General features: G+C 32.8%; 1 protein-coding gene across 1 annotated transcript; it reads right to left on the reverse strand.

The window, feature by feature from the left end:
• Window positions 1-19637: 19637 nt before the first annotated feature.
• Window positions 19638-27291, reverse strand: LOC110427387 (pleiotropic drug resistance protein 1-like). The gene is made up of 24 exons (XM_021442888.2): window positions 26781-27291; window positions 26518-26638; window positions 26312-26400; window positions 26093-26177; window positions 25843-26002; window positions 25546-25622; window positions 25175-25228; window positions 24981-25071; window positions 24587-24888; window positions 24025-24306; window positions 23625-23941; window positions 23325-23485; window positions 23111-23214; window positions 22687-22843; window positions 22510-22611; window positions 22295-22416; window positions 21865-22197; window positions 21480-21770; window positions 21304-21387; window positions 21060-21193; window positions 20716-20943; window positions 20451-20622; window positions 20104-20358; window positions 19638-20010 (listed from the first exon to the last, which is right to left on the reverse strand). The coding sequence occupies exons 1-24, from the start codon at window positions 27107-27109 to the stop codon at window positions 19753-19755; spliced, it is 4308 nt and encodes a 1435-aa protein (XP_021298563.1). The 5' UTR covers window positions 27110-27291; the 3' UTR covers window positions 19638-19752.
• Window positions 27292-27944: the final 653 nt, after the last annotated feature.

Genomic DNA, 27944 nt, shown 5'->3' on the forward strand with positions numbered 1-27944 from the left:
CATTACCTCATGTATTGATAGATTTGAGGGAAATCCGTAAAACATGTATTGATACATTTATAAATATATCGATACATGCATGAAAATTTGTAAAAAAAAATAAGACTTTGGGTGGTCCACCCATTTGAAAACAAATGAGAATAAAACTCTCTCTGTTGCTCCTTAATTTTTACATCCCACATTCAAATTTTGAAGCTTAGAGAAGGTGTTTTTATCTTAAAAATCTATCTATAGGTAAGATTAAAGCTTTTTAATTGATTGTTTTCCAAACTGAATAGTTATTAAATTAGAAATTCTATGTTCTAGCTTTGGTGGTTATTTGAAGTTGAATGTTGCTAGAGATTTGGAATTGAACGGGCCAAATCAGCAACTAAGGTAAGATTTAAACCTTTTGTGAAAGAACTAGAAGGACTTAAGACTATTGGCATGAATAACTAGAAGTTGAGCTATTTTAAAAGGTTGGAAATAATTCGAAAGAGAGAATTTAACTTGAAAATAGAGAGTAATTGCATAAATATTGATGATCATGCATTGTTGAATGTTAGATTACAATAAGAGTAAGAATTCTGCCCATTTTCCAAATGTTGAATTGCTTGAGTTGAAGTTAAAGCATTGGTGAGCTGCATTTTTACAAGTGTTGATAAAGGAGCACTTGGATATGCAAGGTGAGTGGGAATTTCTATTAATTAGGAGCATAATGACTAGATGTGCATGTATACTTCGTATGATATAAAATATGAAATGTACTATGTGTATATGTATGTACTTCTAGAAAATGCTATATCTAGACTAGTGAACACCTATGGATGATGTGTAATGCCTAAAGATATTGTGTCTAGGCTAAATGTTGCCAATGCATTTATAAATTTATGCAATGGGAAAATGATGTATGATGTTAGTGACCTTAAGAAAGAGGTACACATTAGTTATGATGTTAATATAAGCTATGATGCATCTTAGATTATCAAAATTTATGGCTTTTCATATAAAATTTATAAGCATAATGATATGCAATATTGATGGCTATTGAGTATTATACTCCTACACATAAGGCATGCAATATGAATTAGCATGTATATAGTTAATACACACACACACACACTTAATGAGCAGTATTATTATTCATGAAAAGAATGAGCATGTTCCATCCGAGTATGATTCCAAATGACGATATGATATGAGGTTAAGTGTTGTCCTACCCTTATAACTACGTTTTTCTTGTAGGGATAGTGATAAGTAGGGATGCTGATTTAGTCCCACCTGATGTGCTATGATACCATCAATTGATTTCATTTTGGATGATGATTATGATTTCTCTGTCAATGACTTTGGGCTCGTGTGTAACATGTTATGGTGTGATATGTTGTATGTTGGTTGGCCACCATACGTTGCCTATGTTATGTCCAGGGAAGACCACTCTATGGTCATGATGTTGACCTATGTATGCTATGCTTTTAAATTACGAATAAGTTATCTAAGTTATGATATGAAATATGAGGTGTAATTGATGAAATGGCCTAAAGTAAGGCTCGGATACATGCATTGATCAAAGATGAGCTCAAATTAAGCTTGAGGTGTCCACAAACTTAACAATATGTGAGCACTCTTTAGGTAAGATAGGCTATACATGAGATTAGTGATAGCCATGAGATCGTGCTTGAAATAAATATATGTTAGCATCATAATGTGGTTATTATGATGATGATGATAAGATATTTATGATATGTGATGTACGACTGCTTTAATGGTAATCATGTGTTAGCCTACTATAATATATGTATGTTTACCGGATATGTGTAGCAACTATCCTTACACATTTACTTTCAAATATATGCTCCCACTCACAGAGTATCTATATGACTCACCTTTTCGATCGTATTCTGTAGATAAACAAACATCGAAGTTCAGGTGGCTTAGCATTTTCATCTAAATAGACACATTTTTTACATCTAGTAGGCATTCCCTTTTGACGAGTTTACTTCCCTAAGTTAGGGTAATGTTTTATGCTTCCATACCATGTATTAGGTTATGTTTCTTAACAGATTATATGGGCATTGTGCTACCTTATACTTTATCTAAAGAAATATTTAAACGAACAAAATGTATTAAGCAAACGAAGGGCTATGTGGATGTTATGACTAAGTTTTGTATATAAATATGAGCCAAGGGACTAATGTTTTAAATGACAAGTTATGTGATATGTTGAGTATGATGATGATTATAAGGTTTTTATGATATGTGATATGTGATGTTGAATTGATGCACAAAAGCTTGCTCAAGTCTTGTGGACTCCACTTGCCAAGTTCTTGTGTCAATTATAACTCCTCAATTGTAGATGGAAGCAAAAGAGTGTACAGATAAGATTCTTTATGATTCTCTATGATTCTTTCATTTTGTTTCTTGGTTTCTACCTTAAGATTGAGCTTCAAGGCATGGCTGTTGATCTTGAACCCAAGGCTATGTTTTTTGTATTTCATCTTTGGTGCACTTAAGAAAGGGCTTCAAGGTTGGAATGTCGATCCTTAATTAGTAATGATGTTTGCTCTCTATTTTCACTATAGGATCGACCACTCAACAAGGAATGTCGATCCTCCACAACTGAAAACATAATGTTTAAAAATTTTTTTATTTCTTCTAAGTGTATGAGACTTGTCAAACATATTTTAAGACTTTAGGGGATTAAAATGATGATTTAAATCATTCCAAATGCTCATGATCAAAGTTCAACCAAAGTAATTTTGTCAAATAAAAACATAAGTTAATTTTAAAGCTAACAAAATGCCTAGGTTAATATTTGATTTTGAGATGAGTATCTAAAATTGAATTGTTTTAAAAAAATATATGTCTATATTTATTGTTCTACAAAACAAGCAGTTTTCAAATGTTTTAAATATTCAAACTACCTTTATGAGGTTTATGATCTATGTATGAGCCACATGGTAGCAATTGTGATTGGTACTCGTAAATGAGTACAATTTTGAACCTAATATGTTTGAATGTTTCTACATTGTAATGCGTGTTGAGCTTGCCAAACCTACATTTACTTGATGTTAACTTTCTTAGAATATACACGGATGAGACTAAGGTCCTGAATCTGTTTAAGTTTGATTTTCTCTAATTGAAATGATCTATTGAGCTTGCCCTGCTTGCATTTAGATGCTGTTAGCATTTTGAAAATATATCTCGATATTGGTGTACAGTCTATTGACCTTGTTATTTTTTCATTGCCTTGTCTATTAAGCTTGCCATACTTACATCTAGTTGATGTTAAGGTTCTGAGAGTATTTATCTACAAAAAGGAATAATAGTTCACATCGAACTAATTATCTGATTTCATTCGATGAACTTGATAGCAAACAATGGCATGGCTTTGGTAGGTGAATTATTCCATTAATGGCTTCAACATTAGGTGGGTGATGTTATGATCAAATGAGATGGATTATTCGTTTGGTGGCTTTGACACCCAACAATGAATGATTTCTATATAGTGGAGTCTTAAAGACCCCTTTTATGTCAACTTTAGTTTTATGTCATCTAAAGATAATGATTTTGGAAAATGATGCAGTTTTGTAGAATGGAGTTCCTATAGAACCCCTCTTCTGTTACCTTCCATCTTCAGTTCATAAGCATCTATTAATTCTAATGAGTTTTTGTTCAAAGTAAGTTTTTGATGGTTGTTGCTCAACTTAAATCTGATTTACATTAAGCTTTTCTAATAAGCTTTTTGTTAGCTTTTGATTTTTGTTGATAAGCACCATCTCAATGAAATTTCAAGGTTAGTATGATTCGTTTAAATCTGATTTGTTGTGCTTGGTAAAGCCGTTTAGGCTTAGCACTAGAATTAGCTTAAAGGTAAGCTTCTATTATATTATGATATATTTTTGTCATTTGCAAATGAATTTCTGTTATTCTACAATTAAGCTTCTGCCATTTACTTAATTAAATTTTGATTTGGTATATCTGATTTTCATCTAAAAAGCTTGGCACATGAACTAGCATAAGGAAAAGCTAGGACCTGTTATGCTTAATATTTTAACTAGCTTAAGGATAAGCTAAGGCTTGCTTTGCTTAGCGCATAAACTAGTTCTAAGGTGAGCTTAAAATCTACCATGCTTGCATGCAGCCTAAGAATTAAAAGGCTAGTTATGAATAAGACTGCTTAAAGGCAATAACTTATGAAATGTTAGTTTTAGTATAGCTCCATGTAAGAGTTTCTGTATTTAAGTTTGGCATATAAATTGGCTTAAAGATTAGCATAGAATCTATTAGACTAGCAAGGAGTTTATGAACTATAAGTAAGCCATCAATTTAAGTTCCTATGGGAGTTCTTGTGTTTTGAACTTGGGGAAATATTTGAGCCATGTGTTTCAATTAGCATATGATTTTTATGCTTAAGGGAGGCATTCTATTTTAATGAGGATTTGATGATCAGCAAAGGGAAAATAAACCCTCAGGTTATTGTACACTCAAAATGAAATTTGTTTATAGGGGAAAATCCCAATTCAGTAAAAAGTCGAACTTAGACCTTACCTTAAAGAATTTGAGTTATAGGTAGGCTTTTAAGCTAGCTCTTATTTGGTATTTGTATTAGCTTAAGCATGCCATATATTTTTGCATTTGATTTACATGTTATATGTATATTTAAAAGTTACATATTCTGTGTTATTTATTTTGAGTAAAAACTCTTTCGTTTCTGAGCTTGTTTCTTTTCACATCTGCTCATTGAGTTTGTGAGACTTACTCCAAGTAATTTCCATGTGCAGATTAATAGCATTAAAAAGAGCAAGTAGATAACATCCGTTCCATAGATTAACTTGGCATCTGGTAGGCAACTCTAGTTCGGCGAGTCCACTCTGCTAGCGATAGTCTTGTTTCTGGTCTTATTAGCAACTACATTGCCGATGTATTTCTGTTATGTTTCTGTAAGGGTTGAGATGTAGTTTGTTTTAGTGTGGCTTGTTTGTGAATAGTACCTAAAAGTAATTCTGACATGGTTAAGCACACAGTGTGTTGCCTTACATGCTAAGGTGCAAATATGTAATTGAGTTCAAACCTAAATATATTTATACAAAGGAATTCTATTACGTTAATATTTTTCTAAATATTTATATGTTAACGTATTCGATTATTTGTTTATGAAGCTTGTTTGGGTTTCACAGGTTTTGCCTGTTGGATCCCCATGTCGGTTATAGCTTCTAGGTTTGGGTTGTGACATCATAATTGATGATGATGTGGTTTGATAATGTGGCATGATAACATAGTCATATGACATTTTTCACCCTTCACTTCAATGACATCCAAGTATAAAATAACAAGTGATATTTTGACTAATAGTAATTAGTTAACCATTAGTCATAAGGTCTTATTTGATTCAAAGTAAAAGTACATGGACTTGATTGAATGTAATAAAAGAATAAACACTTATTTAAATTTTCTTGAATAGTTTAAGGGCCTTGCAAATATTATACCTTGAAACAACTACATTAGATAGTGACAATGCATTTTGGTAAAAGTCATGTGCGCATATATGCTACATAATTCTATCCATGAGGGTCAATTAAAATGGAAGATAATTAAAAATAATATTAAAAAGTAATGTAATGAAAAAGAATTGAATCACTCCAGAAGTTAGGTGAGGGAAGGGATATTATCTATAATAAATATGACCTAACTATTAAAAGAAAAATAAAAACATAGTGTCCAACATCTCAAAAATCTATCTCCCCTAGACCATAACTAGATTAGTCTTAAATTTGATTATTAGACTTATGTATACACACCACACTTATGTGCATGTAAAAGAAAAGAAACGAACATATAAATAAGTTGCATATTCTGTATTATCTGTTTGGAGTAAAAACTCTTTCATTTCTGAGCTTGTTTCCTTCCACACTTACTCATTACGTTTGAAAGATTTACCACAATTAATTGTCATGTGTAGATTAATAGCATTGCGAGAAGCAAGTAGCTAACGTTCACTTTGTAGATTGACTTGGCATCTAGTAGGCTATTATCATTCAACGAGTCCACTCCGCTAGTCTCAATCTTGTTTCTGGTCTTGTTGGCAATTGTGTTACTAGTGTATTTCTATTTAGTTTGTTCTACAAGGGTTATGATCCATTATGTTAGCCATGACGCTTCTTGTTTGTGTGTAGTATCTAAAACTACTTTTATTACGGTTAAGCATAGAGTGCATTGACTTATGTGCTAAGGTGAAAATATGTTATTGAGTTTAAAACTAAATATATTTGTATAAAGGAATTCCATTGCACTATTATTTTTCTGAGTATCTAGATGTTAGCTTATTTTGTTATTTGTTTTTAAGGCTTGTGTGGATCTAGAGGGCTTCACCTATGAGATCCTCGCATTGGTTATAACCCTTAGGTTTGGATCGTGACATCATAATTGATGATGATGGATATGTTAATGTGACATGATGATAGAGTGATGTGACATTTATTACCTTCCACTTCAGTGACATCCAGGTATAAAATGACCAGTGACATTTTGACTAATGGTAATTAGTTAACCATTAGTGATAAGGTCTTACTTTATTTAAAATAAAAGTAAATGGACTTAATTGAATGTAATAAAAGCATGAGGACTTATTTAAATTTTCTTAAATAATTTAAGATCTTTTCAAATATTATACCTTAAAATAATTACATTAGAGAGTGACAATGTGCTTTGATAAAACTTATGTGCACATATAGGCTACATAAATCTAGACATGAGGGTCAATTAATATGAAAGATAATTAAAAAGAAATGTCATGAAAAAGAATTGAATCACTTAAGAAGTTGGGAGAGGGAAAGGATATTACCTAAAATAAATATGACCTAACTATTAAAAGAAAAATAAAAACATAGCGTCCAACATCTCAAAAATCTATCTCCCTTGGACCATAACTAGATTGGTCTCAAATTTGATTATTAGACTTATGTATTCCCACCACACCTATGTGCATGTATAAAAAGACAAACGAGTATATAAGTAATTGCTAAAAAAAAGTTTAAATTAGCCTAATAATTTTTTTTTTGAAAAAAAGGGAGAATAATAAACGAAAAATAACATAGTGCCTGTTCTCTAGGGAAAAAGGATGTAAATTGTAATGTTTTATACGCTTTAATTTATTAATGTTTTATATCATTTAATTTCTTTTTTTAAAAATACAAATGAGAAAGATTAAGAAGAGATTAAATTCGTACTTACACCTTATGGCTTCACTCTCTAATTATTAGAATATATAAACATTATATATGAAATTTGTTCTGATGATTAATTCAAAAAAAAAAAAAAAGAAGTTTGGCAAACCTAGTATAGGGTAGAGAACGGAAGAAAAGCTTTGACTAGGATATTTGCTCTAACAATTATGGCATTATGTGGGGGATCGACGCACTTGATCCCTTTTATTTTATGTTAGACTCATTTGTGAGATGTTGTAGTTTGATTTTTTTCTTTTCTTTTTTTATCGAAACATTATTTATGGTTTACAAGCACGAGAATAATATGATTAATATAAGATACATTCAAAGTTTGATAAAAACAATAATGAGGGAGAGTCAAATCTTCAATAAATTAAAATGTAATTTCAAGCAGAGGAGCCGTTATGGTCCTGATTCAGGAAACCAAGTAGGAGAAACTAGATGAGAGATGGGTGGAGAGATCTACATGACGCGATGACAACTTTAGCTGGGCCTTGTGTCCTTGTATTGAGAAGTCTGGCGACTTGTTGGCAGTATGGAATGAGACAACTTTTGCGTAGAGCGAAGTGGAGTGTAGTGAGAGGCTTCTGGTCATAAAAAGATGGGCGTTGATAGAAGAGATATGTTTTATTTTTGTTGTTAATATTTGATGTTTCTGCGTCATGCTACTATATGAATATCGTAGGCTGTATTTTTTATATCTGTTAGGGTGTGATGGTTTTGGGGTGTTATTTGTAAGCGTGTAATCTGCCATTTGTAACAGAAGGATTAAGTGTATTTGGTGCAGAGTGCGCACCATGTGTTATATCAATCTACACATTTACACTTCAACAATTTAATATTAAAATTTTCAACCCAAAAATGTCATATATCTAAGTAGTAACTTAGACACTAGAGAGATTTATAAAATAGAGGGAAGTTATATTTTTCGTCACCTGATCTCTTTATTTTTTTTTCCCAAAAGTGTGAAGCTTTCAATTTTGACATGAATAACTCAAAATAAAATAAAAGGAAAAAAATGACGTGTTAGTGCAATAAGCTTAATGTGACTAATTCCAAGAGGAGGGTGAATTAGAATGTTTTTGAAATTTCGATAATCTTTTTTCTTAATTTTAAGAAAATAGAATTCCCTTTATCCAAAATGTAACACCCTGTACTTTGATATGGTGGCTAATAGAGCGTATTGGATGCCAATTGAAGTTAATTAAAGTATTTAAGAATGCTGGAAGGTGAAAAGAATAAATAGGAATAAAACATTTCGCACATGAGAAAATAGTAATTAAATAATAATATTATTATCGAAGATGAATTAGCAAGTTAAAAGGTAATTTAGAAGTGAATCGGGACAAAGTGAGACATTAGAGTCCAGAGGAGACAAGTAGAGATTTTTAAAATAAAATAATATTTTATTAATAAACTAATATTAAAATATTAATATTTTATCTGTTATCGAAATTAGTCATGAAGGAGAATTACATGATTAATCTATGTGGGGGAGAAGACGTAAGAAAGAATTTTGAGGAAAAACGACGTTAGTAGGACCCGCGTGTCTTTATTAAATAAAGCTAAAGCGAGCAAGTATATATTTAAATATTTTGGTGACACCTTGACAAGGTGTAAAATTTATATTTTGTTTGCACACATGTAAAGGAAGGAAGATAGAAGTAAATTGGAGTTTAAAATATGTTGGAAGCACCAAATTGTAAAAGATGAAAGTTTGGAGGGTTAAATGATAATAAGAACAAAGTTTGAGGACATATGCGTAAATGTTAATTAAATGGATATTTATTAAGTAAGGAAAGTTAGATTATGTGGAATATAAGATGTGCATGTGAAATTTACTATTACATGTAAATTATTGCATTGAAAAAGAAGAAAGTTAGTGAGAAACATGTGGAACCTCACCATGTGAAAATTGATAAACAGAAAAAGGAATAAAATGTATTTAAATGGGAGAAAACCAAGGTTTGGCAAAGATAGCCCATGATAAATAAAGTAAAGATGGTAATGTGATTTGAAAAAACAAAAAAGAATGAAAGAATAATTTAGTTACATGAAATCCTATTGGTTTTGTGGGAGGTCAAATAGGATTCAAGAATGGAAAAATGCATGAAGCCTTATTGGTTCATGGGATGGCAAAGGCTATTGGTAAAAGAAATATGCATGAAACAATATTAGGTGATAAAGTGACTAAACGAGGAAATGACAAGTGGACATTAAAGGAGATGAAATGAAATGTAAATTGTGATGAAATTAAAGGAAATGTTGCCATTTCCTTGGGCAATCTGCCCATAACAAAGAAAATGGAATGGAGACTTATTTTACCTTGTTTGTCCACCACCCGAGAGGGAAGAAGAGAAGAGAGAAAAAGAAGAAAGAAACATGCAAGGAGAGGCTCAGCTTTTAGAAGAAAAATGTGAGAAAAACAAGTGAGTTTCCATGAAAGATCCACCCATTTGGAAGGGGAATGGAGAGGAGAGGACTTGTGAAGCTTCCACCCGAGACAAGAAAGGTATACAGATGGTTATTTTCGTTTGAAATGCATGCTTTGTAAATCAAGGGGCAATGTGGGATTTTGTTTGGGTAGCCATGGATCTACAAAGATTCAAAGAATCTGAGGCATGCATGTAGATAAATCTTGGAATGCATTTGATTTTGGAGCTAAATAAGCAATGGGTAAGTGTTTTAATCTTGAAATCAAAAGTAGAATAGATAAATCTTGGAATGCATTTAACAAATGCATGAGATGCACAAATTAATTTAGCAAATAAAGATTAATCTCATGACATTATGGTGTGATTTAATTGGCAAAATCCGTTTCCGTCCAGCCATGGTATTGGTCCATTTTCAGCCATAAAAGTGAGGTTTAAGTGCCTCATAAAATGCAGAAAAATTAAGGGATTAATACTCATTGGAAATGTTCCAAGATGGGTGATTATATGTGGCTGATGGTGGAGGTAAAGAAACCAAATCGTGGCTGAAACAGCTGCTGTTTGTAGTAGTAACAGTCACGGTTTTGTTTGGCTTGGCTACTAAGAAAGGCCTAAATTTGCGCAATTAGTTGCACTAATTGGTTGAGGATTTTTTTTTTGGAAAGGTTCCATAAATTATCCAAATTGTTGCCAAGAATTTTAAAGATTTAAATCCCTAGAATTAAGCCTTCACAAAACTAAGTTGGTGGAGTCAAAAACGTTGCTACCTTTGCAACAGCAAGCCATGGTTTTGAAATTTTTTTGATAGCCAAAAATGTTTCCTAAAATCCTGAAAATTACTATGGAATTGTTCCATAAGTTGTCTATCAAGGAAAATTTAATTGGCAATTAAATTCCTGATTTTATGCCACCAAATATCATCATAAGAAAGACAAAACTGAAACTGCCTCTGCAGTTTAAAGTCATGGTTTTAAAATTTTTTGATAGCCAAAAACGTCTCCTAAGATCCTAAGAAAAGATTATGGAATAGTTCCATGAGTTATCTATCCGGATAAATTTTATTATGAATTAAATTCCTAAGTTTGTGACTCTTTTAGTCACAAAGAATTCAAAAGGACTCAAAAACTGATTCTGCCACCTATAGATAAAGGTCACAATTTTTGAATTTTTTGAATGGCCAATCACCTCCTAAAAATTTCTTTTAGAATAGTTCCATGAGTCATCTATCAGGATAAATTTTATTGGAATTGAATTCTTAAAGATACACCACTATAATGCCACGTAACTAGGACATGTTTGCTATTGTCTACAGTAAGACACTCTCTTGGTTAAGACATAGAATTTGTCCAAATTTTGCACCGATAAATGATCAATTAAATTAGTTAATTGGTTGAGGATAAGCTATGGAATTAATTCCATAATTATTCTGATTTTTTGAAACATTTAATTTAAGAAATATGATTCCTAAAATTAAGGATGTCTAAGATGATGCATTAACATCCACAAATAAAGATATGTGATTTCTAAAATTATGGAAGTTAAAATATCTTCATTCGCCAATTAAATATTTATGGAATATGTTCCATAAAGATTGAAATTTATTTGATAAATTATAGAATGTGATTCCTTAATTTAAGGGTGTCAAAATTGAAATAATTTAAGACAACATTAATTTAGGAATTAGATTCCTTGTAGTAGTGGGAGTCTAAATATTTATGGACAAATTTTGTTTTGAATTGACTTCTTAAAAGAAGATAATTCTAATTTGACATTAAATTTAAATATTAAATTATCTAAGATATTTCCTAATAAGATTAGGTAATAATAGGCATTCAATCTTTAATTAAATGTGATTAATAATTGGTTGTGTAAAATATTTAGGAACACAAATTAAAATTATTTTAATTTTTAATTTGTAATAAAAAATTAATTCTAATCCAAACAAGATTAGAAATGGATAAATTACTAATTTTGATTAGTAATACTTACAATATATGAAAGAAGTTTCCATATATAGAATTAAATGGTTACCCAAAAATTTGAAATTGGCAAACTTCAAATGTTGAAAATTGCTAATCTCAAACACCTTATATGATTAATAATTTGAATTAGACATGTCTTTAAATTTTATTTATATTGATGGATATATGTGGATGATTATAGACTTAGGCCCAATATGATTATGTTATAGTTGAATGTATATTTTTGGTATTTTTGGAAATAAGACATATGTGTCCTACCTTATCTCTTTATCTCGGTTAGTAAAATTATTTCCTTATCTTACTCTCCTTGAATGTAACTCGAGGTTTCTTATATGTAAAATTAACAATGAAGATCCAAGGCACCAAAGAGGACAATGGGATTACAAGCAGATTTTGAAGATTTTTATATGTAAACCTTTAGGTTTGACCAAGCTAGTTTCTTTTGATAGCTCAAGGAAATTAGTATAGTTAAAGTCTATAATCGTCCAAAGTAATTTGCATGTGATAGATTTATTTTATTCGATTTAATAAATGCTATACAATGCAATGTACTATGCATGTGATAGATTTATGTTACACGATTTAATAAATGATATGCATGCAAAGATGAGACCTTAATAAAATCGAAAAATCCCTCATTATATATTGAGTCACATGCCACGCATGAGCAAGTTGCCTTGCACCATATAACAAAATAACATAGTTGCTTTTTCAATCAGAGACTTTTTTAGCACACTCAAGGTCACACTTCTACACAAAAATGTTTGAGCTATTTGTGGGTTTTACTCAACCAGTTTCATAAAATCCGGATGCTTGGAAACTTGATTATTATGGAAACTAAAGGCAAAGGCTAGGTGAAACATATATGATATGTTTAGGCAATGTGTTGTCACGTAGCTGATCTAGGAGTTATATAGAGATATAATTAGTAAGCTCAGTTACCTACCCAATCCACCTATCATGGTTTGTTGAGCACACTTAAGGCCATGACTAGATGGACGAGATCCTAGCTCATTAAGAGAATCCTAGTAGAGATCTCTTTAGGTGATATGGAAGGTTATCATTTTATAAAAAATAGTGGGAGAAAAATTTTAAATTTTAAGTTTCTCTTAAAATGGAGTTAATTTAAGCAAATCTCATTTCCATAGTGAAATCAACATTTCATAAACATATTGTTCTTTAAATCATTTAAACATTTACGAAAAACCTTTAAGAAAAACAAAGAGTTGTACCTTCCCTATGCTATTGGATCATCCTTGAAAGAAATAATACTTATCCATATAAACCCTAACTATGGGTAACTTACCTCGATTTTTTCGTAAACCATGTGAGCTGCTCATGCACTCAATATCATCCAAAAGAATTTGATCATAACATTTTGTAATCATCACTTAATTCATATAACACAAGTAATCATTTATCAATCTATACAACTAAGTGATGAATATTCAATCCATAAAACTCAACCATTGCTTTAGAACTTATTCTATTTAGTAATCCATCTTGGCTAACTTACAACTTAGAGTTTAACCTACCATTTAATCAAACATTTAAGCATAAGAAGTAAACACAAGTAACATCACAATAACAAGAGTAATATGTAATAATCGTGAAGGCAATAGGGATGCTTACTTGGTCCTGGCCCATGTTTGGGCCTTGGTGAGTGGCATATCAGCCTCATTTATGTTAAACATTGCCACAATGCAGTGGGGATTGCTTTATACATATAAATGAATGTTGGAACCACGTGTGGAATATTACCTCACACTGTGTGAAATGCCATCATCCATCATACTAGAAGCATTCACCATGTGTGGAATGTAGCCTCACATCATGTGAAATACCATCATCCATTTATACTATATGCATTCGCCACGTGTGGAATGTTGCCTCACACTGTGTGAAAATGCTAGAAAACATTTTCATACAAAGCATTATCTCATATTCAAATATTTTTGGCACATAATCGTCTCAAGGACACTCATACTACACCTTTAACCTTCCTATAAGGTGTGTGGAACTATATCACATATAATCCCAAAGAACCATGTTTAACATGTTCTAATGTTGCTCACATAAAGCATATCATAAGTTTAAGGGTGGGAACATCTACATTTACCTAATTATCCATGAGTCTTAACTTAATTCTCATTTCCCATGTTAATGGTATTGAAGTATTTGAAGTAAAACGATTGAAAGGGCTTGTCCCCACTTGTTGAAAATTAATAAATAGTTAAATATTTATGTACATAGTAGATTGGCAAACTAGTTGAGAATCATTATGTCATCTTGCATAGTAAATCATCATTAAATTAAAATTTTCAATCATACTTTTTGAAATCTAGTTGAAACATTGAAAGTCAAACCCTTTGATAAACCATCATTTGAAACAATATTTCATCATGCATAAATAATCATTTCTATAGAAATCATGCTCACTTTACATATTAAAATACTTGAAGAGGTGTATCCACTCACCTTAAAAATGTCTACCTCTACCAACAAGCAAAACTTTACTCTGGTAATTCTTTAGAGTTTCAGTTGTTCCTAAAACATTAAACAATCAATGCCATCATTACTCAGAGTATAAATCACATAATAACCTTTCTAAACTATTTTGAAACTAACCAAGTTCATCTAAAACTAGTTTTCTAACATAAATTGACTACTACTTAACATAATAAATGCTTAAAAACCCATAAATCCTTCATCTCTACCTTATATGAGCTTTGCTGCTAAGGAAAATCACAAACTCATTGAGCTCAACTATTCAAAAGAAAATCTGGGAATAAAAATAATATTTTTAGTGCTGAAAAATTCATAAATCAAGATTTTAAAATTGAATTATATCACCTTTGTTTGAAGAACCCAAAACTAAGCTTCAAATCTTTCAAAATAATGATTTGAGGTGAAAATGGGTCTGAGAAAGCTTAGAGTAAAAACCTAATGAAAGGTGGCTTATAATGAAAAACCCTCAACGTAAGGGTTATATTTATTCTATGGGGTGTGAAATGCCCTTTTACACCTTTTATTTTTTGAAAAATCGGTGAAATGTATTGATACATTTGGCAACATATTGATACTTTCGATTCTAAAAAAATTTTATCAATACATTATGAACATATATCGATACAAGTTCATCAGAATCCCTTTCTAGGCTAAATGTATCGATACATCATGAACATGTATCAATACATTTGGGACAGAATGTAATTTTTGTGACAGATTGCCTATAAAACTTGCCCAGCATATTTACATTAAATATCTTAAGTAAATAGAGAGTAAAAAGGAAAGAAATAAAAATAAGGACACTTACTTTTTACACTCCATTTACTTACGATATTGACTGAAAATAAGCGAACACCCCTTCATTTGGATTCAATAAAAGTATCAAAAAAATTAAAATTCATAAGAATACAAATCTAAATTTTAGTTTCAAGAACAAAATCAAAAAAATTTGATTAAAATTAAATTTGTGGCTCTCATTTATCATAGCAAACATAGTCCAAAAATTATGAAAAAAATCATTTTTGGTTATCTAAATATCAAGGTAACCATTATACTTATTTTTTATTTCTAAAAGATTGTTTTATAAAAATCACATATTTTAACCCTTTTAGACTTAGAAAAATTTATGCTTCAACAATAACAGCCAACCAAGGTGATAATGAATTCTTTTTTAAAGATTAAGACTAAATTTAATGTTCAAAACATGAAATCTACATTTTCACCTAAGGATTTCCTAATTTATTCTCCTATATCAAGGTGGTCATAGATATCTAAGGAGCTCTTTAGGTCTAAGCTTTTAAAAATCGATTTTGCAAGGCCTCAAGTGCTAAAGATGATAGGGCATGTGATAAGACTTCAACAATTGGGTTTTACCATAGACGTCGAGCTAAGTGTGCGACTTAGTGTGATAGTCCTTCCCTGGTAGTTATGGTTCATTTGTGATGAATTTTAATTTTAATAGGATTTATCCTACTTTGGTTGAACTATTAAACATGTTAGAATTAGTTCATTTGTGATGAATTTTAATTCAAATAGGATTTATCCTACTTTGGTTGAACTTTTAAACATGTTAGAATTGACTGAAAATACAATTAAAAAGGACAAAAGATCTATTTTACTTGTATCATCTTCGAAGACTAAAAAGTCTAAAAAGAAGAACAAAAAGAACAAGAAACAGATAAAAACTAAATCCTTAAAGGTTAATGTTGGCATCAAGAAGGATGGTGAAAAGTGTTTCCATTATGGCTTGGAAGGACATTAGAGAAGGAATTGCAAGGAATACCTTCAAACCATGAAAAAACAAAGCATAATTACACTTTGACTTCATGTATGACTTGAAATCCATCACTCTATCGATTTTATTTTAGGTATATTATACCTAAAGTTGGTACTAATTTGTATGACAAATTTTAAGGGAGCAAGGAATGAATTTGATGGAGGACATTAACTAGGAGAGACAAATTTCAAAAGTTGAAATCAACAAGGTGTTGCCAATGGAGCTTTCGAAGCAAGGCGCACTTCTCTAGAAACTTAGGATTTTAAGAATTATTAAAATTCCAACATAAAATACATTCTTTTAAGTTATGTCTTGTTTTTTAGGTTTGAAAGCCATAAGATAGCTCTGGTTTTATTAATTTTGTGTAAGATGAAGATTTTATTCTTTTATACAATTGCTGGAAATTTTTCAACAAATCCTATGGATGGATTGTGGTTACAAAGAATATTAGATAAACTTACTTAAGTCTATGGAATTGTTCAATTTCATTCATCATAGAAATTAGATTTAAATGATGAATGAAGATAGAATTGTATGAACTATTCATGACAATTTACCTAAGTTGGAATTGAATAAAGTTCTTACGATTTAGATATGATCTACAACATGAAGAATTTGTAAGACATCTAAGACTAAAGAAGTCATAAGATACATGAGATGTATGTCGTAGATTTCCACATCATTTTAAGGAATTAAAAATTACAATTATGTAAATAAAATTTCCACATACTTTAGATCATCTTACTTAAGAGAAATAATTCATTCAAGAAAAAGCAGTGGGAGCATGTGATGTTCTCTAAATCAACAAGCATAGAAATGTCAAGGAAAAACCAATTTGGTCATGGAATTCATAAAGAGTTATGTAATTCCATTACAAGAACTTTAAAGCTTTTAAGATCTACAAGGAAATACGATTTCCAAAGTATCATGGATTTTAAACAATAAGACCAAAGTAGCCTTATAACATTCGTATAGGTAAATGATAAAGTCTCAGCTTAACATAAAAGAAGTTTTATGTATAAGAGAGATAACTTAGAAGTTAGATTATAGTTGATGTATCAAAAATACTTTTGTAGGACATCAAAGCATAGTGGATCTTTTGGATTCTAAAGGTCAAGTGGGAACATAAAAGATTTCTTAAGGTGATATATAAAGATATATTACTTAAAGAAAACTTTGACAATAAAATTAAAGAGTTAATATATAATTAGTATAAGTTAGAAAAATAAAGCTACGATCAAGCGGATTATTTGATTCTATGGGATAGAATAGAATATCTAGCTTAAAATTTCAATAGCAAAATCATTCTATGAGATAACGTGTTTTGATGATTTTGATATAAGACAAGTTTTGCATGAAATGCATAAGGATGGTTACTCATAGATGTCGCATGGAAAGAGTTCCATATGGGTGGCAATTTGGTTAAGAAAATTTCTTTGATTGAGGCCATCAAAGAAAATTATTGTTCAGTCCTAGATTCAAGGTTGTTGAATCACTTTAAAGAGTTCCCGTATTATAACAAAACAGAGTCATAAGAAACCAAGGTCTCAAATAGGTCTAAACAATGATCTTAACTTTATCTTTGGAGATAATAAAGATTATCATTTGATATATGATAAGACATGATTCTAGCATCTAAAAGCACTAGAATGATCATTTGGTATGAGATACATTAGTGATTGGATTAGTGCTAGTTAAAGATTGTAAGTGTATGCCCTAGAACCAATCGGTTAGAAAAGAGATACATATCGAAAAATGCATAAAACCTTAAAAGGTTTCACTTCATCAAATAAGTTTTCTGGAGAATAAATTATCATAAAACTAATTTGGATAAAGTGCTTGGATATTTGCTGCTTTGCCTAGAAATTGTAAAGAGTTATAATTATGAGATTCTAATGCTTCAAAGCACACATTCTAAATGTTTCTAGCCAATGTATTATTAGGACAGGGCATCAATAATGCTTCAAGGCCAGCACATGTTATGGTCCCCACTGTGAGTAGACAATCAATCTTTTATGATTGATAGTATAGGGATAGTTAAAACAAACATATGGGTGCTTGTATAAGCAAGAACAAGTTCACTAAACTTAACTTGTCATGCGAACTCCCTTTGGTATTTCACTTAAGTGTCTATGGATTAAATTCTCATGTATTAGTCGTGTAAGTAATCCTTAGACTTGAGACATCATTGTTATCTTGTATGAGGAGTGTTATACATTGATTTGATCTCTACGAATCCTAACTATGGATTCCCAAAAAGGATGTTGTTGGGTATAACATGAAACATATGAAGGTATATGTATTGTCCAAAGAGTTATCATCACCCCAAGTGAAGATTGTTAAACGGGAAGTATCCTACATGCTGGTTAAGCTTTATTGACTTTATAAAGTCTTTAGCCAAAGTAAGGTGAAAAGAAAATAGTTTCCTTACAGTATCATCCAAAGTCGAAATCAAGGCTTAATAGCAAATATGGAAGGCATTAAGAGTAAACATTATATCATGCTCTCTGCCTATTCCGAGATACATGATAATAGGATCAAATTACACATGTAAGACTAAACACAAAAGGTTGAGTCAAACCATATGACTCTTCTATCATTTTGGTGGCCATGATGTTTTTCTATAAGCCAATCTTGGTTTATAACTATGATTGGCCAATTAGAGAATTGGTGATGAAGTCAAATTTGATTTGATTCATCTAATTCTTCATGAGGTTTAAAATTCCAATCTATACTTATTGCCAACATGATGAGAAGCCTAATGAGTCACATATATAATGTGATTATTTGGAATTAATTTGGGAATTAATCAAAGACAAAAGATAAATGAGTACTTAGAATTTGGGAATCAATCATACTTAATTAACGGTTGGAAAAAATGCGTTAGTTGAAAAAGAAAATGTTGAATGATTGTAAATTCAACTCCATTTTAATGAAGGATTGAGGAGTTTAAAGGAAAAATCTTCATTTATTATATAATCCATTCATAAAATATTTTAGTTGATAGTTGGAATGAGATATGGCAAATTGGGTCTGCTGCATAATCCATTTAAGAATATCTTTATGTTCAGATGGTAAGTGACAAATTATAGCAAGTTCGGTAGGCCAATGAAGAAAAAAGAATAGAAAGTGCTTTTCTATTTTTCTCCACCAACTGGTGCCAACAACTTCTTCTAATGGAGTTATGTTTTCTTTGGTATGGACAATGAAAGTTAGGGATTTGTTTGACCTTCATAAATAACTTACTAATAAATTAAGAATCGATAACGAAACTCAGTTTTTATTTTAATATATATACTTGGAAGAAAAGGATTTGAATCTCATTCTTTAAACAGGGGGTTCATATATTAATTATTATTTTATATATACTTAGAGGAAGAGGATTCAAATTTTGCTCTTTTAAGTAGGGATTCATAAGCCAACTAATGAGCTAAATGATGCTTTTCATTTTTTTTTTTAACTTCTCACTCAATTACTTTTGAACACGTGACAAGATAAAAAAAATAAACATACAATTTTTGAGTGATAGCTTTTATTGTTATGTCATCTACTGTGTGACAATGGCAAGTTTTATTTTTGAACATGTCACATGGCAAATGATTTGCGATTATAAATTACATTGTTGAGTAAGAGGAGTTAGTCAACACTTAGTGAAAGGGTCATATTTAACTCAAAATAAAAATTTAAAAATTAATTGAATGTAATAAAAGGATAAAAGCTCAATTGACTTTATATATATAGTTTATTGGGATATTTAACCAAATTTATTTGAGCTTATTGTCTTACATCTAATGGTAACAATGTCTATAGAAATGAGTGGAACAAACTCGTCTAAGCAAATAGCCTTCCTATCGCTTTTGAAAATTCAACAATTTGATGAGAAGTGCAAACAAAAACGCAAAAAACAGTGTCCATCCAATAATCACAACAGCCACCACGCCTATAAAATCATGCTTGAAACCAAAATAACTTTTCAAGAATTCATCTGTAGTTTCTCCACTGTCAAGAACATCTTTTACATCTCCGTACTGTGATACAACCAATCCGTACAAGGTCCAAGCCAGTGGACAAATCCAATAGTTCCATCTCCACCACACTGGAATTTTCTGCATTAATTGATTCATCAATAGGCGGAACAAACCGGTAACTCGTAATGGTATACAACTCGCAAACAAGAACCATGGATGCCAAGAGCTTACCGTGCGTGGGACTAAGAATCCTGTGAAGAGATTCCAAACCGCATAAAATGCAGTAGAAACGACTGAGGCAATGTGGTAGTTTGGTGTCATAGCCACAGACATCATGCCAAAGAAGGTGTAGTACAGTAATGTGAAATACATGAAGAATATGTACCACAAGAATTTAGCAGCAGTCCATTCAAATGCCATCATTGAATAAACAATGATGCCATAAGTAAGTGCTTGCACAAAAACATATGGAAGCTCAACAAGAACCTGGGTAAGAAAATGGTAAATTTTTTTAAGTGCAATGCTTAAAAGTAGTGGAAAACAGATGATTTTTTAAAGTGCACAACATGCTTTTTTACCTGTGCAAAAGCATAGGCCATAGGTGAATACATTCCAGCAGCTTTTTCTCTATAAAAGACAGTTCGCTCAATGCTCGCTACTGGCTGTATACTTGAAGAATTTTGGACCCCAACAAATAGAATAGCAGCATACATAGAACCCGTTGAATTAAAGAGGTCTTGCTGCCTTGCCCTGTGGTTTTAAAATGTAGCTATTAGATTAAAGGCCAGAAAGAAATTTAAAGTTATAACACTTTTTTGCCATTAGTTTTCCATAGGTATTTACCTCTTCGAGCCAATGTTCCAGAACATTGTCCCAAATATTAAGGCTATGACGGTCGTGAAGAAAAATCTTACAGCAGTATATGATGTATTTCGCCAGTATGACCATCGTTGTTTCCACAAGCAAATCAAGACTTGGGTGAAAAATGACTGCGAGTACTGAGTAGGAAAATGAAGTTCCTTTGAACCAGGAGAAGGTACGTTCAATTGTTCAATAAGTGCTTTAGTTCTCCTGAAATATCAGCCCATGATATGGTAAAAATTTGCAGAAACAGGTTTAAGCTACTGGTTGATGCCTGAAATCATATGATAGTAAGTTCAGATGCTCTGGTTTATCATTACACTTACCTCTGCAGCTCCGAATTTTTGTACAAATCAGCAAAATCAACCCCCAAAGCCATCTCATGCGCTGGAGTGGAAAGTTCTAACATCCAAGTTGCTGGGTTATAGCCATCTTTTATTTTGCTGACTCCCTCAATTCCCTTGGTGATCGAACAAGAAAGTATTTCTTTAGCAAGTACTAAGCATGAATGATGATTTAAAAGTTTTACATTCACATTGATGATTAATAATGATCGGTACTGAAAGGTACCTCAAAGTACTTTATTAAGTCACAGGAATTGTGACCCAATGGCCCTACGTATATCTCTTGTCCTCCTTGCTTCAATAACAATAGCTGCAATGCCATCCATATCGGTTACAATCATGCTTGGTTATATTTGGATACTGCTGAGGGCTGACTCTCTTCGGTGCTTTAACATTTCTTACCTCATCAAAAGCTTCAAATATATCAACACCTGGTTGATGGATAGTGCATACGACTGTCCTTCCAGTGTCCACAGTGTTCCTAACTGTTCTCATAACAATTGCAGCAGCTCTTGCATCAAGCCCTGAAGTTGGCTCATCCATAAATATTATTGAGGGGTTGGCCACTAGCTCAACTGCAATGGTTAGCCTCTTGCGCTGCTCTGTTGACAAACCGCTTACCCCTGGCAGCCCAACTAAAGCTTGCCTCAAGGTGGTCAGTTCAACGAGTTCCATGACTTCCTCTACGAACATCTGCAATAAATTGTGCAACCATTTGCTTGTTGCAATTGAATTATATGAAAAGAGAAGAGGGAACTGCTCGTAGACAGTATGCTTCGGAGACTACCTTTCTGGTTTCAGAATTCACTTCAGGAGCCAACCGAAGCCAAGCTGAGTAGAGCAATGACTCATAGACAGTAAGATTAGGGGAATGGATGTCATTTTGCTCACAGTATCCAGATATACGAGCAAAGGTTTCTTGCTTTTTGGGAAACCCAGAAATTTTGATGCTTCCCTCAATGTATCCTCCAGTTTTCCTACCAGCCAGGACATCCATCAAAGTGGTTTTACCTGCTCCACTAACTCCCATCAGGGCAGTGAGAACACCAGGCCTGAAAGCACCACTTATACCCCTCAAAAGCACCAATCTATCTTCCATCACACCCTGGGCTTTCATTTCCTGGAATTTCAGTTCAAACTGTTATCGCTCATATTTTTTACTTCAGAAAAATGTTTTCCAACTTTTCATTAATTTCTCACTTATAATTTAAGTTCACCTGTGGCATGTCAACTGCATATGTAATCTCCTCAAAAGTAATGCAGTGCTGTTGATATGGAAGAATCATGCCCTTTTTCCTATCTCGTATTGTATGTGACTCAGCTTCTGACCTCAATAGTTCTGCTCAATTATTTGGTACATATTTTAAGACAAATGCTAGCACATATGAAGATACACTAGATTCAATGTCATTATTTATGCATGTTTGATTACCAGATTTGCTTCTCTGGGCGAGCAACTGGGCATCTCCTCCTCTTCTATCATCATCTTGAGTGCTTTGAGCTTCTGATTTTACACCCCGGGATTCATTTAAGGCTGCATAAACATTGTCAGACTATTAATACATATGCTCAGTTTTGTGACTTTGAGTAGACATGTCACGAAACTCACAGTTGAGATAAGTGAGAGCCAGCGTATAAAAGAAATTGAATACTAATATGAATCCGACCAATGCGCCTACTCCTATCCAGTACCAATATGCTTCTGTAAACAATCCGCGAGCCTTTAAGACTATAAGCCCTAGTGATTCAGTTGTTGTTGGAATAACCTATCAGGAAGTTATTAAGGTATTATCTTACTAGATAAGAGGAAAAACAAATATTCAAATGGATAAAAGAAACGGGAAGCCTAGTGCAAGAGGCTTCAGCATTGCAGGATCTGGGGAGAGTCAAATGCACACAGCCTGAACCCTGCTTCGCAGATAGACTGTCAGCATCACTTGAGCCCTTGACCTCCAGGTCCCAAGGAGAAACCTCAAGTAATCCACCAAGGCTCACCCTGAAGTGCTTAAATGGTTACTAGCTCAAGAAAATACTTGTTTCCAGCTCTCTCCAAGGAATTCATTTATTGCTATTGCATTCTGTGTGTACATCATAGGTGATATCCAATAACCCCAGATCCACCATTTCTTCACCTCATCTACACAACAAGACCAATCGAATGTATCAATCTTAATGCTCTAAACTTATCTGATGTAGACGTACACTTGTTATCATGTATGTAAAAGTAAACTTGTTCACTTATTACACCTCGTGACAAGACAAATCCACAATTTGCAAAAAGAACAAGCAGTGAAAATGATGCGAATGTGCTTGTAACGGTCAAATCCCTTCCCAACGCTGAAATTAGTCGAAATAATGCAGAAGCCATCTGGCTCGTCAGCAGCAGCAGAAGGAGCTGCTTTAAAAAGCTGCAGTGAGAATGAACTAAAATGAGAAACAAAAAGACAACTTTTGTCAAGTCCTTAGTATAATTTTTCTTTTCTTTTCTTTTCATTTCTTTTCTTTTGTTACCTGAAAATATTTTTTTTTTTTGAAAGATGAGTTTACCTGAAAATATTAGGATCCAACCCCATGACATAATAGGTGACTGCTACCCAGATGCCAACCTCTATAAATGAAATAGGAATCTTCAAAATCCATGTAGGGAGGGCATAAACCCATGCAGGATAGAATAAGTTGTCTCTTTGCTTGAAGAAGACTGGAAGCTTGAAAAGCGTCAGGCCAAGCTCTGCTAATCCATTAAACATTATCATAAACACAGAGAAGAACAGAGCACCCATCCGAACTACTCCATTAACTGCAGTCTTCTTCTGCATCTCAGTCCGTAGAAAGAGGGTTGATCCTATCAGTGCCATCACTACAAGCTACTAGCAGAAATAGAAAACCTAGTCATAATCAAATCTGTTAAATTAGGCATCAAAGTTAATACTGCACTGCTGAGTCCTACCTGTACAAGCTTGAAGATGTACACAAATGAGTTCCTCTTCATCAACAGAAGTTCTTTTGAGAAGCAGGCTTTGAGAAGCTCCATCTTCTTAACACCATAAATCTTGGTAGTCAAAAGAGTAGGATTGCTTTGACTCTTATCAAATGGAGTTGCAAGATTAATTTGCAATCGTTTTCCCACATGGAATGATTGGAAGGCCTCTACAAATTCCTCCACTGTGACAAAGGTGTAGGCTCTGTCACCGTCCATCCAATACTGTCTTTGATCCTTCCTTGATGTAACCTACAACACAGGTTGCTATTAAGGTTAAATACATAAAACTCCAATTCCATGAGTGGTTCATCTTAAAGAAGATAATTTTTTCTAAGAAGCATTAATATAGACACAAGATACAGGCAGTAGTACCATATCAATATGATGATGTGACAACTCTACGAATGAGAATAGCATTAGAAGAGTACTATAAAGGTAGGTGACAAACATAATGGCTAATGAAGTTTCCAATGAAATATTTCACTGATGATGCCTAATGATAGGATTGACAGACAAAAGCTACTCTTACTTCTTGCAAGAAGTCAGCAACACCCTTTCTTGCAGGACATTTGAAGCCCACGGATTCAAAAAACTCAAGCACATGTTCACGGGGACCCTGGTACACAATCTGGCCATCGGACAGGAGAATGATATCATCAAAGAGTTCGTAAGTCTCTGGTGCTGGCTGGAGGAGAGAAATGAAGGCAGTTCCATTCAGAATGTGAATAAATTGCCCCAGCGATTTGACAATTTGATATGTTGTTGAACTGTCCAGACCAGTGGATATCTCATCCATGAGCAGCAGCTTTGCTGGTCCAGCCAGCATTTCTCCTACAACCAAATCGACGGGGAATGGGCACTTTACTCAGCTGAACTAGCAATAGTCATTCTTCATTATTATGAGAAATTTTGAAAGCGTTTACCAGTTGTTACTCGTTTCCTTTGTCCTCCAGAGATGCCCCTAAACATTTCATCCCCCACCAGGGTATCTGCACAATTTTCTAATCCCAAAACCTGAAAGCGCGAAAAAATGGGACTTAGGTATGAGGCCATGAGGGATTCTCTTTTCTCTTTCCTTTCTCTAGATTGATGAGGTCTTTGATGAGTATCATAATACCTTTATAATGTAATCTGTGATCACACTTGTCTCTTGACCCTCTATGGATGCTGCCTGGAATATTAAAATTTACTTAGAATTAATAAATAGAGAATAAGCCACCCCAATTCAAGGCCTTGATTTCAGTTATACAACATTAGAAAGTTGCAAGTGTTCAAACTCAAACCAAGATAACAGATTTTTTTAGTTAATTTTAAAACCCAAAATTTTCCATCACCTGTTCATATAAATCCCAAATGCTAAAAATCCAAATTTAGGCTACCTGAGCATTCAGTTCAATGGTAACACTAGTTATCTGCCTTCAACTTCTTGTCTTAAAGCAACCACGCTAAATGGTACCAATCTTCATATTTCTTGCATAAATTTCTTACCTTCATGAAGATATCGATATCAGGATCAGGTTTAATATTTGCAGCTTTCTCCCTTCTTGCCAATTCTGCTAGCATCTCTGCAGTCGCCAGCATATTGATCATTTGCATTTTGCAAGAAAAAATCAGTCACACATGCATATATGTTCACATGGGCATTCACATAGAAACGAAAAAAAAAAATCAGTTAAAATGAGTAACGTCATCCTAACTTTTATTGGTTTTATGTCTTAACAAAAATCAGGTTGAAATTTATAAATCAAACAAAAAAAAAAAAAGTTGGCCATATTTTCAACTAACCATAACGTGGTCCGACCCCCTGGCATCTTGCAGAGAAGGCCAAGGTTTCTCTTACTGTCAATTCTGGAGTATGGACATCATATTGACCGATATAAGCAGCAGTTCTCTGTGCCACAAACTCGTTCATGTCATGGCCATTGTATGTCACCTTTCCTGAAAACTGTTAGAGATAGTGCAGTGTCTCTTAGGCGTGCAACCAGTTTGTGTGGTAAAATATATAGCTAGAACCTGCAGAGTTTAGAATTTCAACCTTTAGATCACGGTCAAGCTTCCCTGCCAATGCTAACAAGAGAGTGGTCTTTCCAGAATTTGGAGGCCCCAAAAGCAATGTCATTCTGCATATTTATGAACACTTAGACATGGAAGTTCAGAGAAAATCCGAATCTTTGGATCAAAATCCAAAATTCCAACTAGCTAATCTTTTTACAGAAATTAAGAGCCTGCTTCACGAATGGCGTAGCTTTCTCACCTGCTAGGCCTAATGATTCCACTGACATCGCGAAGAATAGACAAATGTTTCTTTCTACTAGAAAGCAAATGCAGGTGTTGCAATATGCTCTTCAAAACCAAAGAAAAAACGTTAAAGGTTTAGGGAAAAGAAACAAGAATATCAAGATTGGTACGAAAGTGCTTAAAGAAAATAAAAGATAGTAATCCATGTATTTTGGTAGTTACATCTAGTTTATTGATAAAGAAATTCAAAAAAGAAGGCAAGGCCCTGCTTCCTATATATGCTTCTGCCTCAACTCTTAGATGCTCAAATCTGACTTCAAGCGTGGGGATTTCAATACCAACCCTGCCAAATATTCAAGAAAAAGGAAAACATGGGATGTGAATAACCAAAGAAAATGAAAAAAAAAAAAAATCTAGAGCAGCTCTATGCATCAACTCTTGCCCCAATGCCAAGGAAACTGCACAAGGAAGAATAATGTTCTTGCCTGTCAAGGCGCTGTCTGAGCTTCAACAAGAAACTTTCATTGTCCTCTTCAGTATCTTTGATCAACCTGTCTATCAAACTCTTCCTTTCTCTATTCCCAAGTTTAGGTATATCAACTTCGCTTGTCTCACCATTTGATGCGGTCAGAAGACCTTTCCTCACACGAGAAAATGTTGGAAGTCTTTCAATGGCTGCCCATTTCAGTGCTTCTTCATCATCTTCTTCTTGGAAAGATCTTGAGAAGACATTGACACCTGCGTCCCTCCATTTGGAAGAACTGTTTCCTCGTAAACTATTACTACGTACTTGATAAAGATCATTTCCCTCCATTGACAATGACCACTATAGAAACCAGTATAAAATGTAACCAATAAAATTAAATTCTACCAACTTCAGAAATAACATAAAGATTTAAAAACTTCAAATTTTGCAGCCCAAAGGAAAACAAATGGCTCTTTCTATGTATGTTGATCACTTCCCCACCCCCTCTTTCTCGTGAAAGTTAAGCAAGAAATGTATTATATATTAAAATTCAAAACTTTGGTGTAGAGTTGTCCGTTTATTTATTTATTATATAAAAAAATTTTAATTGTTCGAATTTAAGATTCTTTACCTAAAATTTTATCTTATGTAGTTGTATGATTTGGTATAAAATCAATTGGTTCCTTTGACTCGGTTATAAGAAATAAATGAAAACCAATCAATAACATGTAAATGTGTAGAATTTTGTTTTATAGGTTACGAGGGTAATCAATGCAACGAGAAGCCCAATTCATCAACTAAACTTGGAACTGGATGTTCAAAGTTTAACTTGAACTTGATAGAATTATTTTTTATAGTTGAAGTAAAAGAAAGAACAAATATATTAATTGCTTATTACATATTCATCATGCTTGGTGTATATAGTATTTTTTCTTTTTTAGTGAAAAAAAAATCAAAAAATTCCTAGCTTGCAAAAAAAAAAAAAAACTCACAAATTTAGAAATATGATTAAGTCACAAGCTAATTAAGGCTCAACATACGAATTTTGCTCCCCTTCACCCCATATATACTAAAAGAAAGAAAAAAAAAAAGAACTGCGAGCTGGCTGATCAATTATTAAAATTAATTAAAAACATTCTCAAACCGGACTAAATTGCTACAGTAATTTGACGATGAGCAAAGC

The sequence above is a fragment of the Theobroma umbraticum genome, unplaced genomic scaffold (genome assembly GCF_002168275.2).
Source record: "Theobroma umbraticum cultivar Fairchild unplaced genomic scaffold, ASM216827v3 scaffold_34.0, whole genome shotgun sequence".
NCBI classification, from domain to species: domain Eukaryota; kingdom Viridiplantae; phylum Streptophyta; class Magnoliopsida; order Malvales; family Malvaceae; genus Theobroma; species Theobroma umbraticum.

What these genes read in the sequence shown, in the direction of transcription:
- LOC110427387 (XM_021442888.2), bottom strand. Translation starts at nt 27,109, where the DNA reads ATGGAGGGAAATGATCTTTATCAAGTACGTAGTAATAGTTTACGAGGA. An exon ending in GGGGGTCGGACCACGTTATG is followed by an intron (nt 25,623 to 25,842) that starts GTTAGTTGAAAA and finishes TGGCGACTGCAG; the next exon opens with AGATGCTAGCAGAATTGGCA. An exon ending in TCACAGATTACATTATAAAG is followed by an intron (nt 25,072 to 25,174) that starts GTATTATGATAC and finishes TCGCGCTTTCAG; the next exon opens with GTTTTGGGATTAGAAAATTG.